The sequence below is a fragment of the Populus euphratica genome, unplaced genomic scaffold, assembly GCF_000495115.2.
Source record: "Populus euphratica unplaced genomic scaffold, PopEup_1.0 scaffold147.1, whole genome shotgun sequence".
NCBI classification, from domain to species: Eukaryota; Viridiplantae; Streptophyta; class Magnoliopsida; order Malpighiales; family Salicaceae; genus Populus; species Populus euphratica.
In genome coordinates this window covers 59,819-73,164 of record NW_011500032.1, presented here as the reverse complement: position 1 = coordinate 73,164, position 13,346 = coordinate 59,819, and the positions used below count along the sequence as shown (strand labels likewise).

The window sequence follows — 13,346 nt, the reverse complement described above, 5'->3', positions numbered from 1 at the left end:
ATATAAAAAAATATTTTTAATTAAATATATTTACAAAATTCATAGAAACACAACATCATCTTATCAGAAGCGCCAACTTGAGTACCGCAGGCACTTCAGTATTCTTAAAATGTGACACTCTTTTATGTGGTTTTTTTTTTCTTTACAAAAATAAAACAATCAAATTTACAATTAATAATGTATAACACTAAGAAAATAACAATAACAACACCCTTGTTCTTGTTGGTTCTTAAGGTGGGAACTCTTCATTCCATATGGATAAACAAGCAGCAAAAACCCTTTCAAAAGCTATCTAAAATTGTTGATAATTATATTGCCACAAGCAAGCAGAACACTAAATGGCAAGCAAGCAGCCACAAAAGTCGGGTATGGTCATACCGGTAAAGAGAGGGTCCTCATGTTCGCAAGGTTGTTTTGTGGTTTTATCTCCCATGAATTAACCAGCAGTGCTTCTTCAGAGAGTATAAAAGGCAAAGAGATCTGACGGATCATCAATTCACCACAAAATGGACATTCGCTTGCAATTGCATCATCCAGCTGAGAACGGAGCTGGAGATCACGACATGAGAAAGTCGATTAAATTCACCAATACCAAGCTTTAGTTCATAATTGTTATTAACAGGAGGTATATATTGTTTTCAGGTGTACACAAAAGCCATTAACCAGGATTAAGTCTATGCAAAAATCTCACTGAAAGTGAAGACTGCTATTACAAATTAGAAACTACTTCATATTGCCGCTAAATGTTTACTTGTAAATGACATAGATACAACAGACCTTATCTGCAGGAGTCATGCTAGTAATGGAATCCTCGGTTATGCCACCATTCATGTCTTTCCTAGCTCCGTCACCAAGCAACGTAAGCTGCTTCTGCAGATCCAGTATATATTCTGCCTGCATCGTTCATTTGAAAAAAAAAAAACAAAAAACAAAAAAGAGGTTGAAAAGGTCAGATCAAATACGAAGTTCCTGCAAGTGAGATATTTTACAACCAGAAATTTCACAAATGCAGAAGCAATTTTCAGGGCACAAGTAGAATAATAAGCTTGTGCAGATATAGTTATCCACAATCCAGATGATCATTCAATCACAATTTTGCCAGCATAATTCCTCTTTTCAGAACTAACTATAAAACTAACAAATGCAATTCTTACAATCTGCAAAAGTTGTCACCAATCAATGCTCTTTTTTTCTTCCATCCTCAAGAGAAAAGGATGGTGGGTTTGACCAGCAGAGGCCTAGTAGTTTTAATGGTCGTGCTAGTGAAACATAATGCATTTCCAAGTGATGCTTTCCGATTTGATTAATGTTGTAGCCATTAATGGATGTGCTTTTTATAATATTCAAAGTAGAAATAAATGGTATTATGATTGGCTATTTAATCAGATTATAAGTTACTTTGACTTTCAAGTTGCACCTACCGAGTAAATTGTCATCTTGATTCTCAAATTTGCAACAGTAGCATTTAACCAAAAATACCATTTGAGAAATGCTGCACATCAACTTACTTGAGTTCCATTGACCGAACATGTGACATGGGCAATCAAGCAATGCACATGAAAGGCATGCCCACATGGAAATACATAGAAGGGAGCCATTTGTCCTACTGATGTATAGCCCCGAGACATACGGTAGTCCCCACCCACAATCAAGATTTTGCGCTTACAAACCTGAGAAGAATAAATTCAGTTAGATGACAACAGAATTTAACAAGTTCAAATATGAGCTATGCAACTGGAAACAGTTGCTTTATGGAACAGTAAAAATCTTGGACTACCAACCGTGGGGTCCAAGTTTGAATCATGAGAGGAACCACCTCATGCGGAAATACTGAAGGCTGGGACTATCTCCAAAGTCCAAGAACTAGTTCCTATAACCCAACTACAGTGTGATGACAACAAGGTAACGACACCAATTAAAATAAACATAGTACAAGGGGAAGATCTATTTAGGCCCGCCTATTTTCAGCCTTGGAATCTTTTAGAGTACATGGAAAACTTCAGCAAAAAGTTTCACAGGTGAGACTGAGCCAAAAAAAGCATCCTTTTACTCCAAAGACAAGTGAAGGGTAAAGTGATATCCCAATCAATGCAAGTACATGGAAAAAGATCTAGTGTAGCTTTAGCATGCAGATTGTGAATGGAACTAAAGACTGGAATGGCCAATACCCCACATTCCTCATCACGGTCAATGACAGCATATCTTTGAGCAAGTGCACTAATATCATTTCTTATGTTGTCAGCGCCATGTGTAGCATCATTCATCTCCTGTTTTAGTTGTTCGATTTGGTTGTTGTAATCCTCCAATGATGAGCAAATTGCTTCCTACACTCACACAAGAGAGTCAACTCTAGTATAGAAGCCAGCAGCAAAGGGAAATTAAAATACTCAAGTTGTAGAATGTTCATAACAGGCATAAAATTAGAAGGGCACACAGCAGCTCAAATGGCAATCGGAGGAGAGATAATATTTGAAAATAAGGTAAGAAAAGATCAACGATGTCATGGAAAATTATCCCAAAACATCAGGGTAACAAGATTACCTTGAAGTCATCAATTAGGGCAAAGTCTGGAAAGAATGGTAATATATCCTCAATCTTTAGAAGGCCATCAGTTTCCTTGAGAAATGCTATTGCCTTCCTTATATTCTCCCTTTTAGTTCCCTTTTCTTGTTCGATAACATGCTTGGCAACCATAAGCCAAAGCTTCTTTCTCAAATCTTCATCATCTTCCACCTTGTCAGCTTCAGCCATTGCAAGCTCGGGGTCAACCTAGTTACAAGGGGGAAAATATGCCTAAATAGCACAAGACCACACAGTGATACATAAAAAAAAGTTACAAGATTGTGTCTCATCTATGAATCTAAATGGGTGGCTGAAGACTAGAGGAAAAACCAATTTCATTTCTCAGCTCCTTGGATTTGGAGGTGTCTGTAAATTCAGTTTGAGAGAACACTTAAGGGCTCTTTCCTTTTCTACTTGGGGCTATGGTGTCTTATTCAACTTGGAATTTTGGTTCCCTTCAACTATCTTGTCTGAAAATTGTAATGGGTTAAATAATTCTACGAGGTGTCTGGTGGATGAAGGCAAAGCAAAATTTGTAGGGTTTGGTAAGAAAGACAGCCCCCATGAAAAGAAAAAAAAAATCTGCAAACAAATTTGGTGGCGGATTTCAGAAAATAAAATTTCAAACATGAATTATCCATTTCCTCAGATTTTATTCCATCCAGTGTTCATTTGTTAACCCTGACCTTCTAAATTTCTAGCCATATTTGCTAAAACTTGCAGAAAACTGATCTGGGTCAGATTGCAAGACTTCTAGCTTAGATTTGAGTTTCTTATGGATTCTTTCAAAACTTGATGCCCTAAGTTTTACTTGGTTTTCAGCACTGGCTGCTGGTAAACTGGAGCACATCAAATTTCTATAAAAAACAAATTGCAGTAGGATCTAGAGGCACTAAAATATCACCTGTAGAGCAAGAGCAACTGCTTCTTCGTGCATGGACATCATGCTGTATATGTGAACACAGGCACGCATCCGCTTTTCTTTGAGGCAAAGGCGCAAGGCATACTTGGGATCATAGAAGAAATCAGGACCATTTTCTCGTCCTTTCCCAAACTTGCATTGTAGGAAACGCAAAAGTGCATCATCATCTTCCTGAATATAAATGAAACAAAATATCATCAAGGCAACCCTCAAAGGAACTGTGATGGTACTATTTGAGCAAAAACTCGTGGGTGAAGAAAATAAAAGGATAAAATAACTCAAGTGCTTTCATGGAATAACTTCAGGAGCAAGAAAGTTTGGAATGACTATTCTGGCATCAAAAGGATCCAGAAAATACATATAGGCCCCGTTTGTTTGCAGGAAAGTTGTTTCTTTTTGGAAAGTGAATTCTGGAGAAAGTGAATTCCGGGAAAGTGAATTCCTGAAAAGTAAAGTATTTTCCGATGTTTGGTAGTGTTATGGAAAATGAACTGGAAAACACTTTCCAGTGTTTGGTTATGTTATGGAAAATGAACTGGAAAATAATTTATTAATATTTTATTTTTCTCAAGTTTATTAAAATAATAAGGAATAAATCTTACAAATTAAAAAGTTGAATAATAATGAAATTGAAAAAAAAAAATTCATAAATTATCTCAAATAAAATAAATAATAATCAAAATAATAAAGATCAAATCTAAAAAAAAAAGATGAAGAAATTAAAATAATAATAATTAACATTTCATAAAGTATTTCAAATAAAATAAATAACAATCAAAAGAATGAAGACCAAATTTGATAGAAAAAAATTTCAATAAAAAAATAATAGGAGAAAAGCAAATAACAATTATAAAAATGAGGACCAAAGTAAATATAAAAATTAAATTTTAAGAAATGAAATTGAAAAATAAATATTCAAAACAAAATATATATAGCAATCAAAAGTTTGAGGATCAAATTTGATATAATCAGCAAATAATGACATTTCTAAACTTTTCACAACTTCCGGAAAGTGTTTTCCTCCCAAATTTTTCAGGAAAACACTTTCCTGAAAATCAAGCCAAATTTTCCATTGACTGGAAAGTGTTTTCTGTTTATCAACTTTCCTAACAGCAAACAAACACAAGAAAGTTTGGAAAGTGATTTCCCAGAAATCACTTTCTGCAAAACAAACACAAGAAAGTTTAGAAAGTGTTTTCTCGGAAACCACCTTCCGGAAAACAAACACAGCTAAAAAGGAAAACACTTTCCTGAAAATTAAGCAAAATTTTTTTTTGACTAAAAAATATTTTCATTGACCAGAAAATGTTTTCCGTTGACCGGAAAGTGTTTTCCGTTGACCGGAAAGTGTTTTTTGTTGACCGGAAAATGTTTTCTGTTAACCAACTTTCCTAATGACAAACAAACACAGGAAAGTTTGGAAAGTGGTTTCCCGGAAACTGTTTTCCGGGAAACAAACATGGCCATAGTTTACTTGTATATCCAGATACAGACCGACTGGCATACTTAACCTTTTATCAGTAAACAATTCAAATCAAAATCTTAAAATGATATGGAGCATGTCAAACAAAATATGAAATTACAAACTTAAAGACATTTCAACCTGTTAAAATTCTAAGAACAAACCCAACCTGTTTAGCATAGAGAGAAAGAAGCAAGTTGTGAACTCCAGGATCCTCATTATGCAAACAATGAACACAGAATTCCAAATATTTGATGACTTCATGGGTTTCATTCCTGCAGGTGACACATAGTTGCAGTGAAAAGACATCCACAATTCAACAGAAACATCAAATACATAATCCAACATCTATAAGTTAGGTAACTGAACAGGAAATAGAACTTCTGAAGGTTATTGCAATTTATAACTATTGATCTATCAATTGACGGTCATGTCTGATGAAACAAGACACAAACTTTCTTTGACGAAGTAATTTTTTACTGGTGTGAGCAGCAGCACCAAAGCTAAACTCAGACTTTCTATCATTTACAAGTCTTGTTTAGAGCCAAAAACAACTAAATAATAATGGGGACTCTCACAAGAAAATTGAGCTCGTTTTAATGCTTACAGAAGTAAAAATGCACACCCCTCTGATAAAAAGAAAAATGTAATAATTGAAAAAAGTTGGACCCATTACTTTGCATGAGGTTCGCTTGAATAACGCATCATTGCAGGAATCAGTTTTCTTGGGTTCAGGTTTTTTGTGGTCATCCATGACTCAACTGTTTCATATGCATCGAGAACAATGAGATCTGGGGCAAACTTGTACTGCAAAGCAAAAACAATCTCACTAAGTACCTTTATAGAAAATAGGACTAAAAACAAGGTGGCGTGGACTCTTAAGTGTACAGAAAGCATTACAGCAAAAAACCTCGTTGCAACCATCCATGATTGGGAAATGAACCATATTTCAAATCACACTTAAACATGTACCTGAAGGTCTATTGGAACAGCAGGTTTCTGAAGCACTTCCAATGCTTTCCTTGTTTCTCCTTGCTGGAGTTAGACGCCAGCCACCCACCAAAAAACAAAGGCAAACTAATAATATGAATCGGCAGGAACAAGAACTCAGGCATAAAAAGCTGCCTGCCTACATGCCTACACACACACACACACACACATATGGTTTTGTACCATGTGTGCTGTCATATGGTGTACCTGTTTGGTCAGATGCTAGAAATCTTCTATAAAAAAACACTTTCTATGCCATTGCTGAGGAATAGGATAGTTTTCCTTTCTCTGTGGTGTCATGCTTCACGTGGTTTTAGGGGACTTTTGCTTAGGTGACAATCAGTGTGATTGGCTGCTGTTTCATGATATTCCTTTTGCTTTCTTAATTTGGAGGCTGACTTATTCTCTATCATGCTTTTGTAACTCTATTTAGTCAGTTAATATAATTTTATTTTACCAAAAACAGTGTGTGCTAAGAGAAGAAATAAAGAATCCTAACCACCACTGTCAGCTAACAGACACTATCAACAAAAAGTATCTGACCAAATGAAGATACAGCTTTTTTACTTGACGAACCTACTAAAACCTATCTGCTACTGTCAAAATGACCGTGTTCTCAAATTAGAAGGATTTATCACACTAAAGTTGAAGCCAAACATAGTATTCATTAGTTTTTTTTTTATGTTCTCAACCTCTATCACCACTCAATAAAAAAGAAAATAGAGGACAATTTTGCATTCTCCAATTAAACCAAACTACAAAGCATGCCAAGTAACAACAATGTTCAGAAAATAAACAAAGGTTGTGAAAGCACCTGAATATAGTGGTGAATTACAATTTCATACTGTTCCTTCAGACTAGCAAAATACACTAGTTCTTCAACCCTTCCATAGCTGCAGAAAAGTATTTGAGCTAAAATTCACTCCAGCATATTTTTAACATACAAGAACAATCAAGAAGTCAAACAAAAAAACCAATAGCAACTTATGCATGTGGAAGCAAGGATACCCTAGATGGTTTGATGTTGGGCACAACTATCATAGTGCAAAAGAGTTATTTAACATGCAGTATAATAAGGAACTAATATTAATAGAATGGAATCACATCAAACAAGAAAAATTGGTTATTTATCAATGGTTCCAAGCACATTTGTCTCAAATAAGACTAGAGACAGACATTGTAGGTCTAAAGGCTAAATAAATGTCAAACACAACCAAAAATTTATATGATTACCTCTCTAGAAGTCTCATAGTAGTTGCCTCATCCAAGACATCCTTGCAGTCACCGAGAAAAGCACAAAACTCTTGATTGATTGATTGGTACTCAGAACTACGTTTATCCAAAGCATTATCCTCTTCCAAGAGTAGCCGATTTATCTAGAAAATGGAATGTGAAATTCATTGCTAAAATTTAATGATCTCAGATACTAATTATTGATGCAGATATGGATTGAAAAACTTTTCAAGCAATAGAACTTTTACATGCTAAAACATTACAACTCATTCAGCAACTAAAAATTTTCATGTAGTAACAAACATAGCAGAGGTGAATTATCACTTCCTACTAATGCAACAAGTGAAGAATGTCCAAGAATTTAAATCAGAACATTTCAAAAGAAGCTGCATACTCTTACAAAAAAATTTCTGCTTAAAGTAAATTAGAAGCAGATAAAATTTTGATTAATTAGCTCAGATTCGAAATGTGGATGATACAAGGATCGAAAAGGACTGACATAACATGACCTCCAAGACACAAATCATCCACTAGCATGGTCATGCCCAACAAATAATAGAAAATGTTCGCTTTTCATTTTTTTCAATTTAATTTCAGTAGATATTAGCATTTGACTTTTGAGAGAAGTAGACATAAAAGTGGAACATTAGAAGTAGAACAGAGGAAAAACTTCAGAAATGTCTGGTATTGTCAGATGCATATATCAAACCTATGCTTGTTTCTCTCTTGTGCCAGTAACATCTATTAAATTGACAATGCAATCAATCTAGAGGATCAAAGGCCAGTTAAGACCAAATATCTGAGATAGTTTTTTATCGAAGATACATGTCAGATAAATAAGTAAAACCTTATCCAAGTACAATTCAGTTGCCCATGTGGAAATCATTGTTATTTGGCACTTGTCATCCTTGGCAAGATTATCAAGCTTCCGCAACAAAAAAGTTCGCAAAGCATCCTGCATGTAAGCAAAGCTAAGTAAGAATTTCTTTGTACAAGCCAATCCTTTTCTTTTAAGTTATCATAAATTAAATGCAGATGTAACTTTTTCTCACTACCAATAGTAAAAACCATATTATGTGTGCAATTCATATAAATAGAATGATAAGCATAGTTAAAATACAAAAAATAGGTTGAGTGTTGACCCAATTTAAGTTTGCTCAATGAAGCATTAAGGTCACATGTGAACTAATGATGGGGAACTAAAATCCTTCTCAAACTCTCGTTTTAGTATTGCATTTGCTATTTATATATTTATGCAGAAGCATGGACAATTTATGTATTCAATGTGGAAGAAGCATGGACAACTTCTGGCAGAAAACATGATATGATGCATATGACATGCAATCATTTTGTTAAATGAAACTAACATGACCATAATGCAGAAAATACAAATGGTCCTGAGTTTACCTGTTCGCCTACACTAATAAACTTCAACGTAACTTCCTCAAATGATAATATGTAATTAATCTGAAAAGAAGAAGATAAAGCAAAACGAAACAGGGCAAAAAAAAACACTTATTAGTTATATGTCATCTTCTAAATAATGGCAAAATCACATAATGAATGAGCTATTTGAAAAAATAAAATCAAGAAACAGAGAATTCACTTTTGCATAGAAAGATGCTGCTCTTAGAAAATCCCTGGAGGTGAAAGCAGCATCTGCCTGCATCAGAAACCACTCCAGTTATACAGTGGCCAGATGACAACAAGGATTCTCCAAAAGATACTGCTTGCAGATGAAACTTAAATTTAAGGTGCCATAATTTTAAACTTGAATTCATATATCACAAACCAGCTACTATTTTACTTGCAGCGTGGTTTATTAGACATTACCTGCACTAAATATACTTGGTCTCTCTGGAGTGGGTCTCGGCAATTTGCTAAAGCTGCAGCATATTCTTTCATGTCTAGATACACCTTCCACATATCTCTCCCTTCATCGTTTACAGATACCTATTTATTTCTCAATACAGTGGACAAAACGAATAAATTACTTTCTTATGCAACATTGACATAAAAATAGAGGACTAGAGAACAATCAAGACGCTGGCAGATTTAATATTTTCCTTAGTAGTTTTAGTTTTCTTATATAGTTCAGGAATTCTTGCGCTATTTGAATTCTACATGAGTCATATAACTTTTAATGGTGATTCCTCTTCTAAAAGGATTAGGATTTAGACCTAAAACTAGTATAAATTGGGCTGCCAATGCTGTTTTTCAGAAATGTCTTATATTATTATCAATCTATTTACATTTTAGAGGCTTTCTATGCACTCTAAACCTATTTTTCTAGTTCCAGCTTCATTATCTTCCAGTTTTTGCCATTGAAATTCTATTCTTTCTGTTTTGAGTTAATTTCTCTTCCCACCGCCACATCATGAGATACAAACCTGAAAAATAGAATTTTGGTCATATGCATAGAACAAGCCAGCAGTGGCATCACTGCATAATCCGATAACACCCCTTGAAACCGATTCTGATGTTTGGTCAAACTGAAGCTCCTCTATAATTTGCTCACTGATTCTGTTAACAACCTATCAAAACATGACAAAGAAGTATGAACACCTAAAGAAGGTAAATGCATAAATTGGAAAATCCTAGCTGATGTGAAGGCAACCTAATTTAAATCCAAAATACTTCAGTAGTTGAACATGAGATGTAAAAGAAGAGACTAAGCAAAAGTAAAGGCCTCATAACCAGAAATAGTTACAAAAACTGAATGTAATGAATGAAAACTTATGTTTATACTCACTCATAAAGTCAACCAATTGGCATTATCAAGAGTAAGAGTGTCATGAGTGCTTGTTATGACTTACCTTAACCTTGTTTCCAATAAGAAGTAAGAAATGAAATTCAGAAACTGCCATTGAACTCGGTTTAACTGCATCAACACCATCACTTAATTTTGAATAGTCCAAAAGAGCCTTATTCTCCACAAAATTCTCATCACCATTTATGTAACTGCGCAAGAAATTTCCATTGAACAACTGTAAGTAAAGGTTTTGCAATAGAAAAGGCATTTGCTAAAACATTGAGGGCTAACAAGGGGCATATGTCGAGAAAATACAATAGCCATTTTCTACGACATCAGTGGAACACAAAGCTGTACCAGCAACACAAATTTTTTTATCATTTACAAAAATGTGACAAATAAAAGAACTTTAACTGATGCTTCTGTGGATATAAAGGCGTTAGTCAAGAATGATATTCCTTACCTATGCTGCGCTCCAAAATTTAAGCCACCATGATAGATACCTGCTCCAGAAAGCCAAGCAAAATGCATTGCTCTTCTTTGCTTGATAAAAAAATGCAATTCACTGATAGATGACCAAAACAGCACAGGAGCTTGGTCAGAAAGTTCAAGAAAAAAATGGAAAATAACTGTTCCCAAGTCATCATACATAACCATAATCACAGATTACAAAAATAAATAAATAATTAAATCAGTAAAGGAACTTAAATAAATTTAGGCAATGAGAAGTGCTTGCCTGTTTGGTATTTCCCCTGGCAGCTCCATAAAATGCACTGCGCGTTCCAAGTAACTAGCAAAAACTGTCTACAAATGCTAACGACTAATAAGAATTCAATTTGAATTATAGCCAATATCATGTAAAACAAACTGCTGCAAGCCAATAACGAGTTGCTCCAGTCACTTGGTAAGAAATTCATAGCACAGCCACAAGCAAATTCAGGATCAAAAGCACAAAGAAGATAAAGAGTTCTACAACAATCAGTTACTTCATGATAGCACACAGAATTTATATCAGAAACAAACTTACCTCCAATAATCCAATTCCAGTAAAAGAATAAAGTCGTGTTGGAGTAACAGCCATCACATAATATCTGGTTACATTGCTTAAGCTAGCCGTTTCCATCTGTGAACCAACAAGAGATCATTTACTTAAGCACAGACATACATGTCCGATAATTAATCCCAAGATGCAATTCTTTCAAATTTATCAACTTTTATCAACCAAAACCAAAGAAAGAGCAAACCTGCAAAGCCATGAAAGCTTCAGGCAATTCCTTTAATTCAAACAAAAACTTTATATACTTCTCCCTCTTATCTTTCTCATCTACAGCCATCTCAAAAAGCTGCCCATTATCCGTCCCAATAACAACTTCCTTAGTAGACGCTGCACAAGAAAACATACTTCACAATTCATCAAAACCATTAATTCCAGTCACTTTCTACAAGTAACTCAAAAGGATATCATAATAACTTGAACTTCTATCTTTTTTCACTTTAATCAAAATTATTCCATAATTTAGCAAGTTAAATCAAACTAACACATCACACAAACCCCTCTCTAACTTGAAATCACAATTCACAGACACAGAGTAATAAAATTTACAACAAAACGAAACATAAATTTCCACTGGGTTGAGCTTTTACTTTTTCACTTTAATCCACAATTAACATACACATTTAAACTAAGACTTTTCTTTAAAACAAGCAATTAAAAAAAAATCAAATCTAATTACCTTCAGTAATCAGTTGCCGATTCCAAGCAACAGCATTAACGATCAAACCTTTCAACCTCCCAAGCACACGAGGCTTACTCCATTTAGCATGCATATAAAACGTCTCCGCACCACCTCCACCAATAACGGTGGCGATACAGTGGCTACCACCAGGATCCACAAACACTCTATGTATAGATTGATCGCCAGGCCGTCCACTAGAAAGATCAAAATCTAGCATTTCAAGGAAGAAAATTAGAGATTTGCTTCTTTGACAGAGACAACCGGAAGAATTTGAACGTGAATTGAGTACCGGAAGAACCGCCGGCGCCGAAATCGTGTCGAATAAGCCAACCTTTGCTGGTACCTAATAAGATGACATCGTTTCCTGCTGCCATACAGGTGATAACACCACGGCCTTTTGATGCGTACCGTTCTAGGAGATCGACGGTGAATACTTGCCGTGATTGATCCATTTCCTGCAAAGAGTTTTGAGATGAAATTATTGAATTTATAAGAAATGGTTTTGATTTAATTTTTTCTGAGAAAAATTGAGTTACCTGACTTTTTAACCGGAGACTGATCGACCGGGAACGTTGCCTGAGGTCGTAACCGTTGATTAATGAAGTTATCGGTGTACAGAGGGGTTTTAACGGATTTAACTTATCGAGTTCAATGAATTCACACGACGTCGTTCCTCGCCGCTTTGGTTTTTCTCGCCTTTATATTTTACAATCTTTCTTTCAAGTATATCGTGGCCGAGTAAAGTTTTTCTAATATATATATATATATATATATATATATATATAAATTCATTGCTGCAGTTTCAGTAAATTTGGGTTAATTTTATTAACAGTGGCTTGAAATATGGAATTAAAATAATTTTCAGAAAAAAAATTTAAAATATTGTAAAGCTCAAAATTTAATAATTAAATTATGAAAAATAAATTTAAAAAATATATCAAAAAAAAATTCGAGTCAATTTATATTATTTGAATAATTAACTCCTCACAATGTCAGATTAAAATAAAAAAATATATAATTTAAAAAAAAACTTAAAAAAATAAAAACATCCAAGTTCAATAAAAAAATTAAATTAATTCGAGTTAAATTTATTTACATAATATCAAGATAATCTAATAAAAATAAAAACTAAAAATAATAAAAGTTAAGAGTCACTAATTTAATATTAAATGATAAAAATAAAAATAAAATATCATAAAAAAAATCAAGGGAAAAAAACATAAATCAACCCAAGTTAAATTGATTAATCCGTCACCTAAGATATAAGATCGGGATAAAAAAAACTTAGAATTTCAAAAGAAGAGTCTAGCAAATAATACTAAATTTAAATAAAGAAATTATTAAAAAATAAAATTATAGCTAACTTGAGTTAACTTAACTAACACACACTTGGAATAACAAAAAAAAAAGAGAGAAAAGAAAAAATTCATAAAATTCAATACCTAATATTTTAATGCTAAGGGATGAAATTGAAAAAAAAAACTTAACCTCATAAAAAAATGAATCAACCTGAATTAATTTGACTAATTTGTTGCTCGGGATATAAGATTGAAATAACTCAATAAAAAAAAATAAACAATGATGCCAATGACCTAATAACAAAATGTAAAATGATGAATTTAAAAAGAATAATAATCATTTTTTCATAAACAATCCTAAAAAAAAGCTAAATATAATTAGGTCTGAGTC

General features: G+C 33.8%; 1 protein-coding gene across 2 annotated transcripts; it reads right to left on the bottom strand.

Moving 5' to 3' along the window:
- Positions 1 to 130: 130 nt before the first annotated feature.
- LOC105142504 (zinc ion binding protein) lies at positions 131 to 12,306 on the bottom strand. Of its 2 annotated transcripts, none has more exons than XM_011050165.1 (24): positions 12,199 to 12,306; positions 11,947 to 12,112; positions 11,655 to 11,867; positions 11,166 to 11,305; positions 10,949 to 11,044; positions 10,658 to 10,725; positions 10,385 to 10,486; positions 9,986 to 10,130; positions 9,560 to 9,703; positions 9,003 to 9,122; positions 8,776 to 8,832; positions 8,577 to 8,636; positions 8,017 to 8,124; positions 7,170 to 7,312; positions 6,751 to 6,829; positions 5,919 to 5,981; positions 5,623 to 5,753; positions 5,116 to 5,221; positions 3,467 to 3,655; positions 2,542 to 2,769; positions 2,169 to 2,324; positions 1,509 to 1,670; positions 778 to 894; positions 131 to 549 (listed from the first exon to the last, which is right to left on the bottom strand). In XM_011050165.1, exons 2-24 carry the CDS (start codon positions 12,107 to 12,109, stop codon positions 373 to 375), a joined length of 2,967 nt encoding a protein of 988 aa, XP_011048467.1. In that variant the 5' UTR covers positions 12,110 to 12,112; positions 12,199 to 12,306; the 3' UTR covers positions 131 to 372. The 2 variants fall into 2 exon arrangements, with proteins under 2 accessions (XP_011048467.1, XP_011048466.1); XM_011050164.1 differs by having other exon boundaries at positions 12,194 to 12,303.
- Positions 12,307 to 13,346: the final 1,040 nt, after the last annotated feature.